Below are 23,328 nucleotides of genomic sequence, written 5' to 3'. Positions count from 1 at the left end.
ATGACTGTATTCTCAGTTTTCACACATCAGCCAAAGAAATTATAGAACAAAGAACACTGCTGACACAAACTGTTTTTTAATGTGACTCCAAGAAATCCACATTATTGTTTAGAAGGTACTTTTTTCTTCCTCCAAAAGAAAGTACTTTATTCCACTGCAGTTTCTTATCAATTTATTTCACTGTAGAGAACAATAATAATATATATTAAAATAAAGCACTCTCTAAATCAAAGATTTAGAATTAATAAATATGAAGAATATATGAATACTACCTTCCTATATTATCATTTGAGGCATTAAGAGAATATAAATAGTAAAATGAATGGGAAGGTAATAAATATGCTGAAGTATAACTCAAGAAAAATACAAATTAGTAGAGCTAAATACTCTTTTGTTATACCCTCAGTTCAAAGGTAATATTCTTCAGAACATTTTAAAGACATTCTGAACTGCAGAGTTATTGAAATTATTAAAAAGCTGAACCATGGAGATATGGCAGGTCAGGACAGGTCTCTTGATTTTAAAAGTTTTGAATAACTGTATCTACTTTGCTCCCCAGAGTCTTTTACATACACACGTGCCTTGGTCCACACTATGTGCCTTGACTCCAGCATTGTTTGCCATGTAACACAAGATTCAGAGAAGTCAATACACATTTCATGATACTGTGATTAAAACCTGACAACCTAGGCACAACTTGGCAACGTTCATGTGAAACAGAACTTCAGAAATTGATTCTTGCACAAAGAAAGGAATCTGCTACAGAGGCAGATAGGAATGGTATTCTAGGGTGGAGTTTCATCATCAAGGGCAACAGTCAGAAAAGTAGTCATGTCTCAAAACATTACTAAATAACTAAAAAACCCTACAGACTGGAAAATGCTTACCTGCTGAGCTAAGCAAAACACTGAAGTCTGTTCCTCTCTGTGACTCCCCAGCTTCACTCTGTCCCTCTTTTTCTGTCTCTTCATAGCGGCTCCAGTTAGAAAAGACCTTTCTTCTTGAATAACATTTCACTTCTTCCTTCTCTTCTTCATGTCGTGATTCAGTATCATCATCCTCCTCTACCTGTAACATTTAAATGGACAGTTAAGCCATTGCAACTTTATAGCATTCTGTTCTGTATTTAAACAATCATTCATACAAACAATTCCAGCTACAGGAATAAAACCCAGAAAGACAAATCCATCTGGATCCCCACATACATTTAGGTGGTACTATCTTTGTGAACTATATGTAATTCATCAAGAGTGTAACTAAAAGGCACCAGGTAAAGCTTCAGCTCTTACAGGGGGTCAAGCAGAGACACTAATAAAAGTTCTACTACTTTCCCTCCCATTCTGAAAATTCATAATGAATAGCCTTCTTCCTAAAACTGAGAGCAACGGATAGGGAGTGGAACTCGGAATTGAAACCAAGTGTCTCTGCCCAAGTGTTGCAATGATACAGATGGTAACTGGAAAAAACTATGTTTGTAGAGTGGAATAGGAAAAGATACATTCTGCAGAAAAACAATTTGAAAACGGTGATTTATGTAAGAATTTCCATTATAACCAATCATAAAGTCTTAAATCAAGTAATATAGAATAATTAATCAAGTTTAATTTCCTTCATGAAAGTCATTTTATGGAAATAGACATGAAAAAATTAAATACACTGCTAGCAGCCGATCTACTAATCTTAACCTCTTAAAAAGTCCTAAGGTCAAAAGGAGAATTCATTGCAGAGTCAATTTAAAATATAAGGAAAATAGGCATTTGCCACAAGTACTCATCAGCTGTGGAAAACTCTCCCCTGTCTTGAATTCTCTATAAATGCAGATCTCCCAGAGCTTGGGATTTAGCTGAAATGATTGTTGCTTCACAAAAAGAAAGATTTGCTTCCTGGAGGGAGGAGAACTCAACAGGCAAGAGATTAAATCTGTCACAATTACACAAATGCACTCCCAGGTGTCAAACAAATGACAAAAAAAGAAAATATTCTGTGCATTCTCACTGGTTCTGTGCAATTTTTTAGGTGAATTCTCTTTTCTTTGTATTCATCAGATAAATACACTAAAATGGTTGTTGTAAGTAAACGGTTATGTGAGCAAGTGGATAAAGTGACAACTACATTACTGGAAACTCAAGCAAAGCTATAATATAACACAACAAAGGCCAAATCCACTTACACCAAAACAAAAATAAACTTACTTCTTCTCTATTCTTCACCTATGAAATGAACGATTTGCTGTAATCCAGCAAGCCTAGTGAAATTCAGTGCCCAAAATAACTTGGAGCTGATACGATTCACAAGTCAAAGCAAGAATGGTGTTACAGAGACAGATCAGTTTTGTACTTTATTTTTAAGAAAAAATCAGAATCATCTTAAGCAACTATGACATTATAGATATTTACTTATTAGAGACCTGTTTGAAGAATTCACTCCTTTCAGCTGTAAACATAAAAAACCCAGGAGTACCACTTCCATAGTTCAACAGGCTTCCAGTAAACTAATACGGACACAAGTGTTTTCTCTTAATCCAGACTAAATTCTTTTTCACATTGTGTTATTAGCTATGCTATACAGTGTACCTCAAGGAAATGTCACTTCTTATAAAGTGAAATAGTTAACTTCAAGAAATAAACCACAAATTCTCAGAAGCATTAACAGCAGCTGTGTAAACTGGTTCCCCAAGTACCGTCCTGAGGCTTACTGTTAAAACAAGTAAACTTCAAATAAAAACCTGCTTCTGGTTCCAGTAAATATTTAATGGAAAACTTACACGATGCACCACCAAGCTACAAAACCAAACTACAAATAATCACAATTGAATAGTCAACATTCAATCAATTTAAAGATGTGCTAAAATTTTCAAATACATTACAAAACTGATCAGTGACTCTTCAGAAAATAAAGGTTTCTCTTCTACCATCTCACATGAGACAGCTACGAAGTAAAAACTCCAGAAACTCAGAAACATACACCTTAACCACCTTTCTCTTAGCTGCCTATTCAGCTACACCATATTCTACTAACATTGTCACTTCACCTTCCTGAAAATGAGTCTTCATCAGTACAGAGCAAACATCAGTCCTACGTGTAATGAAATAAAGTATCTACCCTCTTGCCACATTGTCAAATAACAAGAGATACAAGCTGAAACAAATTCTAAAAGCCAAGACAGATACGACCTTTAAAAAAGAATTAGTCGTGTAAGGAGAAGAATTTAGGCCTTTAAACTATGTACATGTTACTGCTCAGTGTTCTAACATAACATGATAGCACAGGAGGTATAGCATCTATCTGCTGTGCCTCAGTTCCAGATAGCAATGCATCACCATTTGCACATTTCATCGAAATTTTCAAAGTGTGGAAAGTATGCAAAAACCCAGCTGAAAAAAATCAGGAAACCTTCAGACTAATTTGCATATCAGAACAGCAACAAAAAAGTGTGCAATATTCTGCATAAACACTAAAGCACTCAAACAACTCAAAGCTCCCCTGCAGAGGAACTGGCACAAGTTGTGGTCTTCTGCTGAGCAATGCCTTTTCATCCTTTATGAGAGCCTGTGACTGCATTTTCTTCTAAAGGAAAGCAAAGTGCATAGCAAAAAGGACCACAATCTGCAGTCTAACAGAGCAAAAAACTAATTTCACATACAGGGTTGGGGACAGTATGGTATTGAGAAAATACAGGGAAGTAGGCTTTTTGTTTGACTTTTCTTACAGATGAGAACACACTGACGCACGTGGTTCAGAATGAAGCAAACATTGTTCTGAACAAGTAATTTCCCGTGGGATCATCCTTCCGCACTTCTCTGGAACCCAGAGTGGTTTGGACCAAACCCAGGCTGAAGTACACAATGGAGAAAGTGCAACAGTGACCTCTTGCATCCCACTTCAATTACTCAACCACTCTTCACTGTAAGTGCAATCAGTCCTAGCATGTTAAGCACACGTGTCCAAGCACTCAACAAGAATTGTTGAGCTCACAGACCTTTAACAAAACAATACTCAAAGTGCATTAAAAGTCAGGGCTTCCATTAAGACTTTCTAAAACTCTCCTTATTACCCTTAGGAAGCCGAAGGAGCTGGAGCTTATAGCCTTCCTGCTCAATTCCGGTAACACTGTAGGAAAGGTTCAAGACTCTTTATCTTTGTCAGTACCTAGAATATCCTACAGTAACAGAAACATCAGATATTCAGCTTACTTTTCTTTGGGCCAGCTGCTGTTCCCTATCATACAGGTGTCCTGCATTAATTAGATTTCCATTCTTATTTATTTTGTAGCATTCCTCCCAATTCTCTTCCCAGTATGTCACTATACAGTATGTGAACATAATTTGAGCTTTTTGGTTAATCTCTTAGAAAGAGCATAGATATTTGTCTTCTTCTCTTCCTTCCCAAATTATCTTTAGAAAGTCTTCAAAATTATATCAATCAAGTGCTACTTTTCCCCTTTGATACTTAATCTCTGTATTACTGTTTTGAATATTGCAGATACAACATATTCACATTTCCTTAATATTTCTATTCCTTATTATAGACACTCACCTGAAATATCCCAGACATCATACACTTCCACTCAGGGTCATAATAAACTGCCATATGGGGCATATTCATGGACACTCATAACCTCTGTCTACTCCCTACATCTGCTGCTCTCACAACAAGCAACAGCACACACCAATTTCTTGAATAAACTTCTGTCTTGATTCCCTCTTCCCTTTGTGGAAACTGCTGCGCAGCTGTGGTCAAGAGCAAAGACATTCAAGCTTACTAGATGTCTCAATCCTATTTTCTCTTCCCATCAGGGTAAAAGGTTAGCAAAACAAAATGAAAATATTCTCTAGGTTGAATCTGATCCAGACTATCAACTGCATCATGAATGAACACATTTTTTTTTTCTCATTTATATTTAAAATACTAATGTGTATTTGCAGAGAAAATTTATCTTTTGCTTCTCCTTCTTACTTTGGCAGCATCTGTTAAAGCCAAATTTTCACAAAAGGGACTTCTAAGTCAAAGGGTCAAAAAATATACATAATTAAACAACAAAGCCGTTCACGATCTCTACACCTTAAATTGTTTCACAGAATGTGCATATGGAGGCTTGTATGCATGTAAATCAGTAAGGCAGCTTGGCTGATACTGACTTCTTAGTGGTTCCTCTGGGCAGACAAAAATGGAAATGTTAAAGACTGTTACTCTTTAATGTTAGAGACACTCACTCCTCAATGACTTAAATTGCTCTTGGAAAGACATACTTGCTTTTAATTTCACGGTTCAAAGTTATTGGTAGTGTAACCAAACAGGAGCAATGAGATTACACCAGGAATTATCTTAGTACATTACAGATACAACACAATCTCAAAAAGAATTCCTTTTTTTAGCAACAATGCTCATTAAATGCCCTTTATTTACATTTAAATCCAAAAACGTATAGGAAAATCCCCTGACAGCTTAATTTATGCATTACCATGATTGCTAAGGTAATACCTCACGATAGTCATATATAGCAGAAAAATCTTCAAAAGGTTTCTATTTTACACATTTAACTAATTATAACCCATACATATATATATATATCCCTCTTCTTGTAAACAATTACTTGACAAAGGAATGCATCATCTGGTTTATTGTGGTGGAAATTCATTGGACTCTCTAAATAATGAGCTGTATAGCATATTAAAGAAAAACAGGGTTTATTAAGAACTAAGGTAAATGGAAGCAGAACTTGCTGTTCAACTGGACCAAAACTCCACCTCCTAAAATATTCTTTGCACTCTAAAGTTTTAACATGATCAAGCACCAGGACTACAAGGTGTCCTGCATCTTTCTCACAAATCATTATTAACATTTCCACAAGCTATAGACATATTCTGCACAAATCTTATGCCTCACTGAATTGCAATGAGAACTTCTATTAGGAGCTAAATCTCTCCCTTAGATTCACTAAAACATGAGATTAAAAAAAAAAAAAAAAAAAGTGTACAGGTAAACAGCTTGGTTACATTGTTTGCAGCTACTGATTTAAATGGCAATGGCAGACCACCGTCTCTTTTCCTATTTCAAAGACTAGAAAAGAATCCATAAATCCTAATGCTCACTCTTCACTGCCCTCTCAGAAATACCTCTGTGACCTGCCAGTACATGATTAGCTGCATGGTCCTTCAAATGAAAGCCTTCCAGGGGCAAAATGAACCAATCTAGTACACACTGCTCAACTTTTGCACTGTGCCTTTCAGAGACTCAGTTTGAAAACTGTTTACTTGAAGATAAATTAAACTTAATAAGCATGCACTGTAGGTTAGCAAGACTTTGTTCTTGGTAAAGCCTGCCAAGTAATTATTTATTTCAGAAAGTGCATATTTGCATGTGCTGCTCATTAGATACAGGATTTTCCAAACTACAAGGCCACTAGCTAAAATTTCACCCTACTGATTTAGATGAAAATTCCAAACTAAAGGATGCTTGATGGGGTTGTTGTGAGAACAGTATCATTATAAATTTGGTACTCATTCTGTACTAACTGGAAAATATGATGGATTATCGACAAGTTGCATTAACTGCAGAAGAACCCCTTTGCATCTCTTCCCCAAGGCTGTCTCATGCTGCAAACAAAGTCTGTAAGAAGTTTGTTCAGCTGCTGTCTATAGGTAACGAGATTTTTGATTTTCTAAACTTGCCAAGCTAATGCATTTCCACCAACAGAAAATCAACTGTATTTTTTTCTTTAATTCAGGGGAAATGATCTTATGAAAGTTACTGGCAACTATGTAAACTCATTAAGCAATTTATACAAAATCGTCACATGGACCTGCACAGAACCTGGCAGCTCTTCTACCTTCAAATTGTCAGTAACTTTAAAAAGTTTTTTGTCGTACAAACATCAGTCAAAAATATGAGTGCAAACATAAAATAGGACCCTCTGTCTTGACAGAAATAACAGGTTTCAAGAAAACCTTACAAAGTATATTGCCACAAAAGTTACAGCATTTTCAGTAAGATTACTGATTGTTCCTATGTATAGGCTGTACTTGGCAAAAAACCGAAGGTTTATATATTGCATACATATGGATCCACATATGTGAATGTTGCATGTCTTATTCCAAAACTAAATTAAACTTAGTATTATGGATCGGTTAAGGAAATCTTCTGGAGAAAGATAATTGTTTTCACCACATCTGCTGTTCCTAAAAAGAAGTTTTCTAAGCTGCATTAGAGACTGACAATATCCTGAAATGGTTTCAATTCTTATGTGGTAATGTCACAGGATTATAGAGTAAACCAAACTGAAAGGGATTGCAAGAGGTCATCTTGTCCAACTGCCTACTCAAAAGAAGGTCAAAACTGAAATCAGACCATGGAGATCAGGGCTTTGTCTACTCAGGGCTTGAAAAGCTCCAGCAGCCTACTTAATCCTTAGTATTTCACTTTGCTATTTTATCCCAGCTCTTCTAAAATTGCAAAAGCAGTTAAGTATTAACAGCTTTAACAAGAACTTGTAAAGAACATACATGAGGAGTTCTGTCACATCAAGAAAGCAAAATTATTGAGCGAAAATATTCACCTCAACACTTAAATAAGAGATGTTTTAAAGGATATTGCTATTTTACTACTCCTCATGACCCAGTGGGTAAGACAGCCTTTCTCAATAAAAGTATCTGTTATAAGCTTTTATATACTGAAAAGTTTGCTTCTTCTGCAACTGTATCAATGATAAAATAAAAGCACAACAAATTATGTAAAAAGCTCAGTCAAAGCATCCACCTGCAGAGCAGAGAAAAATTTGATTCTAACTCACAGTTTCTTTCATAAACTTTGAACAAAGTCTGCTCAAAAGAGCAAGGTTTAGAGAAGGCCTCAGTTATATTGACAAGTCTAATGTTTATCCAACAACCTCTACATGCACACAGCTCTAGAACAAAAGTTGAGCAACTCTACTAAGAGCAAAAACAACAAGAAGAAGCTTCAGGGTTTCTCATGCAAGTAGAAGTATGTGACAGCTTCTCAACAGATCTACTTTTTGCCACAATGAAAATAGAAAAAAATAAACTAACAACCCCCAAAAAAACCTCTCAAAAGATTTTGCTCTGCTATATTACACGTGAAAGGAAACCTCCAAAGTTTACATTTTAATAACAAAACTATCACCTACCTTTAAATTCAAAAATATTTGATAAGAGATAGCAAAAAGTTAAATGCTTAGGGCTCTTGAAAATGCACCTATTTTGCAAAAAAGAAAGCACATAGGAGTAAGACATTCTTTTTCTATGTATTTCAAAACATGGAAATAGCTTAGTGATATTCACTCACAGTATTCTATTTTCAATAGTCACAGCACTAAAGAAGAAAAAAATTTGGAAAGGCACCAAACAGAACAGGATCTTTTGAAATAGTATCCCTAAACTGATAGAAACTTAATCAATAGTTTTTTTCTCTTTTCTACTTTTAACCTTCCGCCAGTTTCAGTTCCTTTGTCAGTTCACAGCAGAATCAGACAACCACAAATAATGGTTAGATAGGCTGGAAGCATGCCATGAAACATGGGAACTGGGAAGCAGGTCCTTCCTTCATATCTGGCAGCAGATATCTGCTGGATTGGCTAAGTGTACTTGTAAGTCATATCCTTGGTTTTAATTTCCTGCAATGTTAAACAAAAGGCAGCTACACACCACACACTCCATTTTCAAGCTCTTTCAGTAGGATAGCTCAAAGATGGTTAAGGCATCCCAGAGCATGTTCTCCAAATCCTATACTACAGTCTGAGAATTAATGATGAATGTGTTTGGGGACTCTATACATCACAATGATAAAAGGTGTAGAAGCATCACGCTGTCTTGACTCAGGTAAGTCAGCAGCAGAATTTTTTATCACCAACGTGCGGCATGCACTTGGCCTCAAAGCAGTGCATTTTGGACAGAAACAACATTCTCTCCAGCATAAATAGTTCTGCTTGTCCTGCAACGAACTGAGAATAGATGGGGACTGCAGCAAAAGAGAGGGGAGTGCCAAAAAAGCACCTCAAAGAGATGTGTAAATAAATACAATATATGTTTCTTCAGCTATTGCACAACAACATTTTATCCAGAAAGTGGAAATAAATTCAATTCCCTTTTCTGCACAAATGCATTCCAAGTTGCATCTCCCACTTCCCATGAGCATACAGTGGTGTTACATGCTCTGGAGCAGGAGATCTAGCCTCTTTTCTCAGCTGGACCTATTCTAATTTGTACAGCACCTGGACACTTTCAGCAGGAGAACTCGAGAAGCTGCCAGCAGATGTGTCCTGCAGATGCACAATCACCAGACACACCAAAAAAAATTTAAAAAACGACAAGAATGTAGCACTTAATGTCAGTCTTTCATTCCTACTCTCTTCATGACAATATCATGTTTGTACATAGAGTACAAAGGGACTGAAAAAAACAAATTGAGGGAAATTCAGATTAAAAATTATTTCAAGTTCATTGGCAGGTTACTTATCTAAGAAGCGAAAAAAAGCTTCACTGCACTCTGTATTTGAAACTGGGAAGAAAACAGATCACAGCTTGAACTTTTTTCCCCATCCTCAAATCCTTCGCCTCAGTAGTCATTGCAAACTGAAACTTTTTGATCGTGTACTCTATCCAACATAGGCTCTGTACCCCCTGCCTGCCTTTTCACCAGAAAACATCAGTGATAATGGCTCTGTAACATCACCCACGAGCTATTTCTAAGGTAAACTGTCACACACAAGGATGATTTTGTTATATATTTTGAGAGAGCTGAAAATAATACATTACCTTATTAAGAGGGGTTTTTCTGTATCATAACCAGTATTTTGTGGGGATAACAAAGAATACAATAAGGCAAGAAAATAAACAAACGCTGATAAGGTCATGAGTCTGTTTTGCTGTCTCACTGAAAATAATTAAACTACTTTTCATTATACTTCCTCCTTCAGGGTTTCATATAATTTAAATAAGATTTTTTCCCTTTTCAATTATTCAACAGAAAACAAGCATTTGTAACAATCACTTAATTGCAATTCTTGGCAGCCAGCTTAAACAAGTCAGTATAGATATTTGCAAATCCTTTTGTTTTTATGCTCTATGTTTTCCAGACTACACCTAATGAAATGCAAAGACAAAAGAAAAATCTTGACATTCAGTATTTTGTGTATTGCACTTTTTAATTTGTCAAAAGTATTAATAAGATGAAATTGTATTGTTAAACATTCAATCTATTCCATCATTACACTGACACACACCAGAGTAAGCTAAAAACTATTTCTACAAAAGTATGAATGGAGATGAGGTGACACATATATTTGTATGTTCACAGTCTTTTCATATTGACATAGAGACCTACTGATGAAACTGTAATGTGCCTTCAATGATTTTTCAGTGTTGCTGCTCAGAAACAGAAACAATTGACTTCCTTATTGTTCATCTAGGTATCAGAGCTCTTCCAGTACAGGTTCAGGTTTCTAAATGTTTTTTTCAACTTGAGGGAAAAAGGAAAAAGCTAAAGCTTCCCCCTCTGCTTTACACTGAGGAAGGAAGAGCCTTGACTCAAAGGTTCTTTCATGAAAAGAAAAAAAATATTCCTACAAAGAGTAATCCTCTTCACTAGTTTGCTCTATTGGTGACCTTTACAGAGATCTACCAAAGCTGAAGAGAAGCTTAATTAGCAGAAAGGGCAGCTGAAAGAACAGGTAGCATGAAGAAAAAAGCTTCTAGTCTTTATTGTACGGGATGAGAATTTTTCAAATAGGGATGAAATACTAAGACTGGTTCATAAATGTGGGATACTCGAACTCAGCACTCTGAGTTAGCTAAAGACAGAATTAGCCAAGAGAGATATCCTATTCTGAAACAAATGTTTTGCCCAACAGGAATGATGCTCCAGTTAAAGGTAAAAACATCTCATCAAGTACAAAAGAGAGAGACTTGTTCTTGAAGTTTCTACATAAAATTGTTACTGCTCCAACAATCACAAACTATTGTCTAGAAACTGTCTTAATAACTTCAATAACAAAAAATACTTCTCTCTCCTTGATTTTTAAAAAAATCAAGGAGATTATGGGTAATTCAAACAGATTAGTCATGTGACTGTGACCTGGTATGAGCCATCACCCTCTACAATATGTAACTTGTAGATAAAGAGTATAAACAAAGGTTCCTCTCTGAAGTTGCAGAATGCCAAACACCAGAAGCAAAAAGTCTAGATCCTGAAAGGTTCTTATGTTCAAACCTATTTACAGTTGAAGAAAAAAGCATGACTCATTTCTAGACATAACATCTGTAAAAAGCCTAACATTAAACAAGGCTCAAACAATTCCACACAAGCAGAACCAAACTTACCAACTGTGGAAAACTCCACTTCTGTGTATTGCATCTCCATGTTTGTTCTGTCACTATCAGCCTCTTGAGATGCTTAGTGTTGCAACGTTGTTTCATATTTGAACAATATTATGAAACTGTTCCATAATTATACCAGAGTGCTATAATACAATGGATGTTTTCAAATGTATGCCTCTGCAATCGCTCAAAAAACACTCTTAGTTATTTTTATATCACATTTGAATGCAACTTACTGCAGACATTTTAGAAATCACCACTCAAACCTCTGACATCCCTTCCTCATTCACCTCCAACTTTTTTTGGAAGAGGGTGGAGGAAAAAATCCTGTGAAAGATATTTTTCTAAATAGCCTTAAAGAATATACTTCCCTAAATCCAACATGCAACTTGAGATAAAGCAGTGAAGAATCATTGTCCAAGGTCCTCAATGATGCAACGCCACACTTAAAACCCCAAGATGTTAAAATCTAATTTTATTTTGTCATTGGTCTGGAGTATAATTCTGAAAAATAAGAGTTACCACACAATGATGCTCCTAGACCCTGAAGTTAACTCTGCTGTGAAGAAGCTTTAAAAGTCATTTCGAACTTTCTGAGAGTGCAAACATATCCAAATTACCAACAAGCACTGGGCTGTACCTGCTGGGATGCACCAGAATCCCATGATTTCATGTGCCCATCACATTCTTACATGCTACAATTTGCACTGGTGAGCCACCGTAGATGCACACAGAGCAGTAACTACAGGAGAACTTTGCACCGTTTGCAGTGGTGAGCTACAGACAGTGCTCAACTGTCTGGACAGCTGGTGGACAGCTTCAGCTGTGACACCATCAGGAGTGAAACCACACTGAGCCCACTAATAGCACATGCAAGTGTAACCCACAAGACAAATTTGCATCAAAATCCCATTCTCGACAGTAATTTGAACTAAGAGCACACCAAACACACTGAAGGAACTACTTTTTCTCTTTAGTGAGACTATTTTTTTAAATTTTGTCTATACAAAAACATTTTACTCTGAGACAATAATCCTGTATTAGCATTGCTAACAATTTGGTTGAAGTGGAAGAAAAATAAATACTGAAGATGTGATCATTTGCGCTTCTGTGGCTTCCATGGGCATGCCATCGTTTGACACAAATTAACAGGGACATAATACAGCAGAGACATTAGCAAAGCAGCATAATGTGGATAATGCCTGAAACAGGACACCTAAGAAAAAAAACAACTACACACACACACACACACACACATATTAAAAAAACCAACCAAACAAACAAACAAAACAAACAAAAAAAAAACCAACAAACCCCACAACAACTAAATTAAATAAATAAATAAAAAAAAAAAAAACCAAAAAAAAAACCTAGTTGCCTAGTTTGTCAGGCAAGCAGAAAAAACTCAAGGTCTCACAACAGGTCAGTGAAAGAGCCTAGGAAGAACTGTAGCCCACTGTTCCTACAAGACAAAGACCCTGGCTATTTCAGGGTTAAGGAGGGAAACTGAAGTCTCTAACGTAGAATCATCCTCTGGGGAAAGAGAAACAAGAATAGAAACTGGACCTTAAGGCAAGGTTCTTACACACTCCAGCAGATTTACATCAGTGTATTACAGTGTCTACCTGCAGAAGAGCTAAAGTCTTATTTTCAAAAAAATAAACAGAAAAACTCAACCTTCCCCCCTAGGTCCCCTACATACACATAATACAGAGGAATTGCATGCATGAAAGAACAGTGGGAAATAAATGGATCCCCCCTCTATGCCTTACCATAGAATACTGAATCACACAGACTCAATCTTGTGATTGTGAAAAGAAATATTCTTCCATAGTTTTTTAATGTCTCTAAATCACCACTGAATCAATCATCATTTGTTTGATTTTTTTTTTTTAATACAGTGAAACCTTCTGACTGCTACAAAAGACTGTGCAGCACTATTAGACTGGCTAGAAACTCAAAACAGGGTTCCTGAAACTATCCAGTTACTTTTGTGAGGAAAAACAGCAGCAGCACTGCATGGCATATTTTTTAAACAAATTTATCACTTGTACAAATTTGTTGATTTTTCAGCAGAAATACTTACCGTCTCTCACTTGATGTACCCAAACAAACTCCTGTATTGTGCTATCTGGGATCAAACACTCATCTCAGTAGCACAGCAAGATTTTTAGAATTACAAAGCATACCCTTCCTACAAATAACTTTTCTTCACAGCTGTGTTTCAAAGACCCAGGGGCAAGTCCTAATAACTCACATGTACATGTGACTTTCACACGTTGTGCTGTGCGTTCAGAAAACATCACCCTGAGATGAGGAGAACATTCCAACCCCACGATGTGCACACATCCTGACTCCTCACCAAATAATTCCAGCCCGGCACGGGAGCTGCCAGAGCCAAGGGGTGGGCTGCCTGCACCACCTACTGGTACCGTACAGCACTGGTTCATCGCCCAGGATGGATGCAGGCATCGATGCATGGATGCATAGATGCATGGATGCATAGATGCATGCATTCTTAACCTGCAGGAGTTTTAGCTCTTCTCAAAATTCTAAAATCTTTAGTTAAATATGACGGGAAGTTCTCCAATATTCAAATAATTACTATTTTATATTTCATCTGAATAAAATCCACACCACTTTTCCGGATAATTATATCTATATAAGATCATGATTGAAAGCTGTGTTTCACATAATTAACCAAATATGCAGTAAGTAAAGTTATTTCTTTAAGATGGAAAATATCTGGGACAACCTGTTACCAAAAAGCTACCAAATTAGTACCCCAGAGACTTGAGAGTAAAAAAGAGGAAAAAAAGCATTTAAGTAGGTGAGGACAGAAATGCACAGCCATCTAAAATATAAGAAAAAACCCTCAAGTTCTTTCCAAGAAAGTTACAGAAAAAGAGTCAGGACGTTTCTCTGCAGCAATGACATTCACCTGTGTAATGGGATGCTTTCAATACAAATCTGTCAAGTTATATCAGCAGGAAAGTTGGTAAAATATGCTGAATGAATAACAATAAATATCACTAAACCATCCCACACTAAACAATTACAGACTATTATGAAACTCTGAAGTCACCAGCACTGTAAAAAACAGGTTCCTCTATTGTTTAGAAACCAAAAGAATAAATTAACTTTGAATGTACATAAAGCATTTATGTTTTTCCATTGCACAGACAGCCTTGAAAAAATAAAAGAAAAATAAATAGGGCTGTGACAAGTGGTTACACAGCAGGTCTACTGAGTAGGCTCAGTAACCTTCACCATACATATTTTTCTGTCCTGATTCCCATGTACTGCCTACACAAGCTATCTAATCTTTCAGTCACAAATTTTATTCTCAAGGCCCCAATTAAATCTCTTCCTTCTTAACTATGTTTTTCTCCTTGTCCTGCCAAAAATGGATCTCTCAGCAGCAACCTTTCTACTTTATGGAACATTGCTAACCAGGCTTGTCCAATGTGTCCTCTTCCTCAGATTAAAAAAAAAAAATTGAAATAAATACATAAATAAAAAGAGAAAGAACCAGGTTCTTCAGCCCTTCCTCCTTGTCATATCCTCTTTATATCATTCTTCATTGCTTCCCTCTGAACTTTCACCAGCTAATCCCAATCTTGCAAAAATAGAACTAGTTCTTCAATGTAATGGCATCACTAATTGATACCTTCTCATCCATCAAGCTGACAGTCCTCTTCTGTAAAGTTGCACCTTAATCAGTCACACACTGCTACAGATTTTTCCTATAGAGATGTGCTTGCATTATATTTGACCCTGAATCACACCCAAATGCTGGCTGTTTCTTCCATTTATTGAGAATTTGTTCTGCACTCCACCCTCCTGCCAGTTTAGCACTGTCTGCAAATTTTAACAGTGTATATTTTAATCCTTCCCTTTTTATTATTATTTATTATTAATAGAAAACCGAACATGAGCAGATATAGAATGAAGCCTTGCAGAATCCCATTTAACAAACACCAGTTTGACACTGAACCATCACAGTAAAGAAACTCCTGAGAAGGGAAGCTCTTCACACCTCATGTGTAATTAAGTACAGCTTACAAACCGATGTACATTAATCAAAATAAGTTTTTTCTAGTTGCTTTTGAAAACATTAACACAAAATGTCAAAAGATTTGTCTCCAAGATCCAGAAATCTATTCTTCTATCTGCACAAGTTCTGTTATAGCATTCTGAAGGAAATCAAATATATCTGTATTTGTTACTTTTGTTACTGTGCCTCTCAACTACTTTTTGCAATTGCTTAGATTGTAAAGGGTTAGTTCATGCTAATTAGGAAAATTTATCTGATGCTGACAGCATTAGATGTTCTCTTAGATCACTTCTATATGTGCATAGACCACAAAAAGATATAATCAATGTTAAATGAATGTGATGCCATCTTGAAATTAACCACACATATGAGAAAGACTGCACTAAAATCCATCTGGTAAAGTCCATTTTATAACAATCAAATGTTTACTGCAACACTGCCCAAAGCCGGGAAATGAACATTGAAACAGACCTGCCAATTCCAACTGCACTGAAGTAGTAGCAGGCATCACATGCAGACTCAGTCTATCTTTGAATAGAAAGTTAAAAAAATACTTCGTAAATTGCAAATGTAATAAAACTAAAGCACAAAAGAAAATCTCCTTAAACCACCGCCAAAAAATGTGGTCAAGGACCATCCAAATAAAAGCCAGCATCGTATCCACAATTTCAGAAAATTGTTTCTATTTTAGTATACTGTATCTCTTACAGCAACTTTAAAATTCTGACAGTACATAAAACATGAATTCTGAGTTAGACTAAAAGTAGGAGATAACATTGGACCTTTTACTTTAGCATTATGATGCCACATTGTACTAAAAATGAGTAATTTCAAATGTGTTTTATTTATTTAACATAGCATAGATGAGCTAAAGCAGACTGTAACAACAGAAAATTATTCAAGATGACAGATCTACAAAGAAATCTGCCATTTGGTAAACCAGCTGGTCTTAATTAGACATTCATTTTTGAAGGGAGGACACAAAATCTTCAGTAATCAAGCCAGTTAAATCAACATGCACACTAGTTACAAAAACACATAAGCGGAAGAACCTTTTCCCTCTTCAGAAGGAATAAGAACACTTTTTCTCATGGTTTCTAAATCAATGTCATGTTTGAGAGAGTTTTCTGTTTCAAAAGTAGAGCTGGGAATTCACTCAGAGAGCCACTTTCTCAAGAGCTGACAAAAACCATGAACCTTTCTTCTCTGAGATTCTGATCCACAGCTGGATCTACCGCGCAGAGCATGAATACAAGCACAGCACCTAATCTCCCTTAGCAGGCTGCTGAGGAGGGGAGAAGTGACTTAGCAATTTCTGGATCTTCCCAGGCTTTGCAAATAACACAGCTGATCACTCATGACTAAAAACCAAAGAATTACAGGACCCCTGGGGCAGCGTAAAGCACACATTGTCCAGTCTTCATGTCCCCCACAAAACTGAATGTGCCACCACGACACTTTCTTCTCCCTCTTGTACAGGTCAGAAATAATATCCCCCTGTAGCTTCAAATGCAAGCTTAGGAGCCATTAAATTAAAACATCCAAAACACAACATTTTAAGACTAACAGTGCTTTTACGTGAATGCAATTGACTAAGGAATATTGCTGCCAAAATATGATGCAATTTAATGCGGATTTCTATCTCACTGTAAAAAAAAAAAAGAAAAAAATATTTTTCTGAGAAGACCCCAGCATCTCAGCACACAGTAAGGAAAGGGAATATGGTAAGACCATCACACTCTCTGCCTTACTACCAGTTTTGCAATTCACACATCATCACTTCAGAAGATTTGCCCCCTGTTGCTGAAAGACAGCAGGGTCTTGTCTCACACAAAACGCTCGCTCTGGGACAAGCAGCCTATCACTGAGGTGGTGTACTCTTATAATACATGTCACTCTGCTGAACACAGAAAACACTAAGGAGCTGGGATTAAAAGGAGACAACTCTCTGTCAGATAAACACTGGCTACACTGATGGAAGGAGGAGGCCCTCCCTACTCCAGAAGTGGTGAATTATGAGATTGGCTCAGAGGCAGCACTAAAATTCAGCAGCTGCAGGCTGGCACAGCTGGTGAAGCTGTGGGTGGATTGCTGGAAGCCAGTCCCATCCAAGCTGCTAAACACGAAATTTGTAGCAGGTGTGCTAAGAGACCATACAGTGCTTAAAGTAAAAACCCTCCAGTGCAGGAAGAGCATTACATTTGAACCATTTTTAGCAGAGTTCTCTGAAAATCTTAGCTGTTGCTTCTCTTTTAAAGTCCCAAACCATAATAGCCTTGGCCAAAAATAAAGTCACTGTGCTAGGCTAAGGTGAAGAGATGAAATCAGTAATAAAGTGAGCAATGGCAAAATATATTGTAATGTGTCCCAAAAGAAAAAATTTTAATTGCAGCGTTGAATGACTTGGGAAAAAAATCAGTCCAGAACAGAAATTTCCCAAGCTAATATATAGAGGTTCTGAATTTCCCCTGCATGCTTCTGCAGCTTATGAGGGAACACGGTTGTTTCACATCCAGGATCCAAACCTGTCCACAAACATCAGTGTGAATTTCGCAATTTATATTTCTGACATGTGAAAGCACCGACCACCATTCTAGGTAATTGAACCAATTGAGCTGGAACTCTCATCTCCCAAAACACGAGCGCTATATATCTAAATACAATAACGAAATTAACATTTTACATTTTTTAAATCCACCACCAAGCAGGGGAGTTCTAATACAGATAAAACACTGGGTGGGTTCAATTAAAGCCACGGCATCATAAAAGTCAAAGTGAATCTAATCAAAATGATGCTGGAATTGGGGTAGCAGCTGGTCCATCTGCATTAGGACTCCCAGTGCTGCCAACACCAATTAGCATTAGGTCATCATTGTAATCTCTTTGTCAATCCAGGGACAACTATGATTTCTATGTGCAACGATGCTAACAGAAGTAAAACAATCTGAATGAAGTAGTCAAAGCATTTTTTATGGAAGCTCTTTTTAAAGGCACAGTGTTGACCTCATACCATGGTGCATTAGAGAAGGCATTTTAATACCTCTACAGGAAATTGCCTATGTAGTTGTGGTACACAATGGTATGGCTGTGCTACTTTTAACCTTTATAACATTTTATAATGGGTCGAAGCACAACGATCAACTTCTATTAATGACAAATACATATCCAGTGAATCACAAATATCCATTATGTAATGCGTGCTCTGTTACTATATCTTCACTGCGAGCAGCACAGGCTGGACAAGACATACGCTCATTTCAACTTCTGATCATAGAACTGTTAAGGCTGGAAAAAGATCTCTAAAATCCTCCAAGTCCAACCTTTGAAACAACTGTGCCAAAAATGCTCAACAATTCTTCATCTCTACTAGCAAATTGAGGATATATTTTTTCAGATGCATTTTTCAAACAAGACTTTTATCTTTTTAGCGCAAAATTATATACGGATTTCGGCAAGAAAAGCTCTGTGTACGCTGCACCAGAGCGCGCAGTCTGAGCTGTCCCAGGGCAGGAGGAGAGCACAGGCAGGCTGCAGCTACCGAGCTGTCCCGGGCATCCCCAGCCCACCCTACAGCCGCGGGCACAGCAGCCAGCCCGGCTGCACCTCGGAAGGGGAGGAGCAGGGGCGGAGAGAGGAGGAGCTGGGGAGGGAAGGGGAGGGTTGTGTCCCCAGCCCGAGGGCCGCCCCGGGGCCCCGCACGCTCAGCGCCGCCTCCCCCGGCTGCCGCGGAGGGCGGGCTCTGCTCCGCTTACCCGCCGGTGCTGCTGGGCGCTGGGCGGCGGCGCTGCCCCGCGACCTCGAGGTTCTCGCCTGCCCCGGCCCCCGCCTCCTCGGGGCCCGTAAGCGCCGCCTCTTCCCCGGCCCCCGCCTCCTCCGCGCCCGTGGCAGTCCCCGCCGCCTCCTTCCGTCGCCGCGTCGGGCGCGCCGCCGGGCCGCCGCCGGCCGTGCCGGGCCCCTTCCCTGCGGGGCCGGCTGCCGCCCCGCTCCGCCTGCATGGCCGGGCTCGCCTGCCGCGGGCCGCCGGGGCCGCGCCCGTCCCGCCCACTGCCGGAAAGGGCCGCTCGCCGGGGCCCGGGGAAATGGCGGCGGCGCGGCCTCGGCAGCGCCCCCTGCGGGCGGCTGGGGCGCGGGCAGGCCCGGGCCGGGCCCGAACCTCCTGCGGGTACCAACGGGCAAGGAGGGCAAGATCGCATCCGCCTGTGTGAATAAACACAGAAAAACGTGTCTCTAGCGTTTAGAAAATAGTGCTCTTAGCTATAGCCAGATGAATTATGGAATTGTTTAGGTTGGAAAAGACCTTGGATGTCACTCAGTCCAGCTGTTAACCCTGCGCTGCCACTTCCACCACTAAACTATGTTCATAAGCCCCACTTCTGCACATCTTTTAAATACCTCCGGGGAAGGTGATGATCGTTTCCCTGGGCAGCCTGCTCCAATGCCTAACCACTCTCTTGGTGAAGAAATTTACCTAACACCCAATGTAAACTTCCTGCAATGTTTTGTCTTGTCACTTTCTACCGGGGAGAAGAGAACAATCCTCATCTCACTACAGCTTCCTTTGAGGCTATTGTGGAGAGCAATGAGGTCTCCCCTGAGCCGCCTTTTCTCCACGTGTCCCTCAGCTGCTCTTCACAGGATTTTTGCTCCAGACCCTTCCCCAGCTCTGCTGCCCTTCTCTGGACACGCTCCAGCCCCTCTGTGTCCTTGCAGGGAGGGGCCCAGGGCTGGACACAGCACTCGAGGTGTGGCCCCACCAGTGCCCAGTACAGGACGGGCAATCTTCGCTGCCACACTATGGCTGATCCAGGCCAGGATGCCACTGGCCTTTTTGGCCACCTGGTCACAGCTGGCTCATGTTCAGCTGCTGTCAACCAGCACTTCCAGCACCTTTTCCACTAGGCAGCCTTCCAGTCACTATTGCCCCAACCTGTAGAGCTGCATGGATTGTTGTGACTCAAGTGCAGGACCTTTGCTTTCTGTAGCAAATGAGGGAAAAAGCAGGTGACCCCAGGCTGACAGGGTGTTACACAGACACCTGAGCTACATAAACCCCGTGAGTTGACTCTGCAGCCTCTTGAGGAGCATCCTCCGCTCAGGAGGCAGAGCAGAGACACAGGAACAGCTTTGTGCCATGCTAAGCTGGTTTGTCCTGCTCTTCTTAAACTAAGCAGCCACCCATGCTGTTCTCAAGGAAGTTCACCAGTTTCCTAACACCAGCTAGCCCGATCCCTCTTGAACACAAAGGCTGTAATTTGACAACACATTAAAACATCTGGTTTTGAAGGGTTTTTAAACCCAGGAGTCATTCCAGAAAAATGTGACCAAAACTCCCGTTTTGTGAAATCATGGGCTATACTGTAGCTGCACAACTACCTGTGTTGTGGGCTGCTGAGTTCCGGGGCACAGTGGGCAGCTAATCCGTAAATTAGCTTAGCATACAAGGAAATAAATAAAGTAACATTGGCAAGCACATTACAATGACATCCAAGCAATATTGATGCACCCACCCCAGGTCTGACAAACCTGGAATGAGATAGAGCTAATAAAACCTGGTGAACCCAAGCTGTGCCTGCATCTGTGGTGCAATTAATCTGTGACACGAACAATCTGCCTGCAGATAACTGTAAGCTGACTTTATGTACAAATTTAACAACTCACATTAATTAATACTTACAGATAGATTGAAAAAGATATCATTACTACTTGGCAGCACATAACAAATACCATTACAACTTACAAGCATGAACATCATGCATTAAAAATTATGAGACATACCGAAATCATGATACTGTATATATGCATTTTGATTTTATAATTCGGTTTTGATGTCCCTAATATTATCATCTCTTATGATAGACAACATAAATTATGCACACAGAAGTCCTACTCACTCAGGCTCTTTTATCCTGAGTGATACACAAATAGATTACAGAAAGGCAATGCCTCTAAGTGTTAACACAGACCTATGAAACAAGAGGATAGAGTATGACGAGATGACGACAATGGTCAACATGCCAATAAGAGATCTTTTCTTGCTAGGAAGTCACCTGTTGTCAACTTTATAGACATCACAGCCCATTAGGGAGGGAAGGCTTTTTGCATGATGATAAAAAACAGTGCTTTTTATTAACAAATTATTAAGAAATTTATTAAGAAATTATGTATTTCTATAACATATTATCAGTATTTCTCCAATTCATGTCAGTTTCACAACAACATGTCTGTGTCAAAACAATTTCTGCTTCCCCCATTGCTCTGAAGTCTGCAATCCACACGGCATAGTTTGAGGAGTCTTTCTTCCTAATTGCTAATGTTAAGAAATGTAAGTGACCTGAGAGGAGGGGACACGCTATCTATGGCAAAGACAAAGCATTACAGGCCACAGCATCTAAACAATTTTCAGTCTTCCCTCTTCTGAGGCGAGTGCCATCTTCTGGCAAAAAAAAGGCAGAAAATTGAAACAATCTGTAATTGCTCTTCGTGGCTGCTCAAACCCGGGTGTTAGACAAGTGTAGTTTGTAAAGGTTTATTCATGTGCCTGATATTCATAGCTGTGCCTTTTTAAGACCATCTCTAGCCTTAGCTGATAGCTTGCAAAAGCCCAAGGCCAACTGCTCTGATGGTAAGACCTGTTGAAGAAAGCTAGAAATGAGGGCCTCCCTCTCCTTTTCCTTGGAAACTGCTTTAAAGCTGGAGTTGTATTGTTGGCACTTGCCCGTGCTACATCGCAGCCAGGCAGCAGATACATGTACACATGGCCTTCTATATCCTCAATCCTGGCTCAGATCCTGACTCAGACCTGCTGGCTGGGCTTCCTGGCTTGGTCTCGGACCTGCCTCATCACTACAGACTTGCTGTGCTGATGCCTTAACTTTTAGCTTTCATGTTTTCCAGATTCCATACTGCATTGGTATGTAACTCTTCTATTCATATAAGTGTTAGCAAGTTCTCTTCACAATTTAGTTAGAAAAAACAATCCTTTCCCAACCTGAGAACCAAGGACACCATTGCAGCTTTGGGCCCAAAAAGAGTAAACAATGGCAAATTGAGGAGAGCAATCTGAGATGATGGGACTTCATAACCTGAAGCTGTAATTGGACAATTAAGCCTGATATGTCAATGGGTGAAAACTTATAAAAGCGTGAAAACTCGTGACTGGGCATCCATCTTACATCCATCTTGGGTCCACCTTGGTTGTAGCCTTGGCCAGGCTCTTGTACTGCCCAAGGTGTATCCTTTGAAGGCCTTTTAATAAATACCTACTTTATTCCTTTAACTTTGTCTAGCCTCTGTTCTGGGTAGCCTCTCGAGGCATTAGTGCAAGCACTGTGTAATCATCGTCTTTGGTCTTCTCATGAACCAAATGTGCTTCTCCACATCCTGCTACTTCTTGGTCAGGCCTCAGCTCCCACCTGCCTTGGCATTGTCCTCGCCTTCCATCACAGAGTGAACAGCCCTCATTGTCCCCTGAGATTGCCACACTAAACCCACTACCACACTGCCGTGCTTGAAAATTGACTCGCATAGAGCTTTTAATGCACAGAAAAACTTTGCTGACTGTCCACAGAAAAATAAGCATAAGCCATGTGAGGTAGCAGAAACACCAGTTCTTCTCTCACAGCTCAGTTACCTACCACAGCCATGCAGCTGCTCCACACACCTTTGTTTCACATTAAATGAATTCCTACCCTTCAAGATTTTGTAAAGATTTGTAAAGCCAGTGCACCAGCCATCAAGACAGCTCTGACTTGGGGGAAGTCTTTGCAGAATGCAGAACCAGGATGAAATGTCTTTCTTTGCATAGGACTAATTAGAACTGCTGTGGCACTTCAGCTATTCTTGGCTGCTAGACTGGCTCTGGAGTTGGAGAGAGTCAAGTGTAAAGATGGTCAACATGCTTGTATTATGATTGTTGCTAGTCTGCAAGGTCTACACATGAAC

At 39.2% G+C, this 23,328-nt stretch overlaps 2 protein-coding genes across 4 annotated transcripts in view; one reads left to right on the top strand and one right to left on the bottom strand.

The window, feature by feature from the left end:
- Positions 1 to 19,412, bottom strand: part of AVEN (apoptosis and caspase activation inhibitor) — an 82,400-nt gene extending 62,988 nt beyond the window's left edge. The window contains exons 1-2 of the mRNA XM_088167193.1: positions 19,140 to 19,412; positions 888 to 1,068 (exon numbers count right to left, since the gene is read on the bottom strand). Coding sequence (XP_088023319.1) covers positions 888 to 1,068; positions 19,140 to 19,382 — 424 coding nt within the window. The 5' untranslated portion in view covers positions 19,383 to 19,412. The remainder of the gene's footprint in view (positions 1 to 887; positions 1,069 to 19,139) is intronic.
- CHRM5 (cholinergic receptor muscarinic 5) overlaps positions 1 to 23,328 on the top strand; it is a 47,628-nt gene that overhangs the window by 16,302 nt on the left and 7,998 nt on the right. Inside the window, exons 2-3 of one of the 3 annotated variants that reach the window (XR_015804482.1) lie at positions 3,712 to 3,906; positions 9,224 to 9,867. The exons of 1 other annotated variant lie outside the window; for it this stretch is intronic. The gene's annotated coding sequence lies outside the window, so the exon portion shown is untranslated. Of the gene's footprint in view, positions 1 to 3,711; positions 3,907 to 9,223; positions 9,868 to 23,328 lie in introns of those variants that run through there. One more of the 3 variants, XM_088167191.1, reaches the window with a different exon arrangement.

This window comes from Sturnus vulgaris, chromosome 6, assembly GCF_052056855.1.
Source record: "Sturnus vulgaris isolate bStuVul1 chromosome 6, bStuVul1.hap1, whole genome shotgun sequence".
NCBI lineage: Eukaryota > Metazoa > Chordata > Aves > Passeriformes > Sturnidae > Sturnus > Sturnus vulgaris.
The sequence above is the reverse complement of the archived record's forward strand: the minus strand, read 5'-3'. Positions and strand labels throughout refer to the sequence as shown.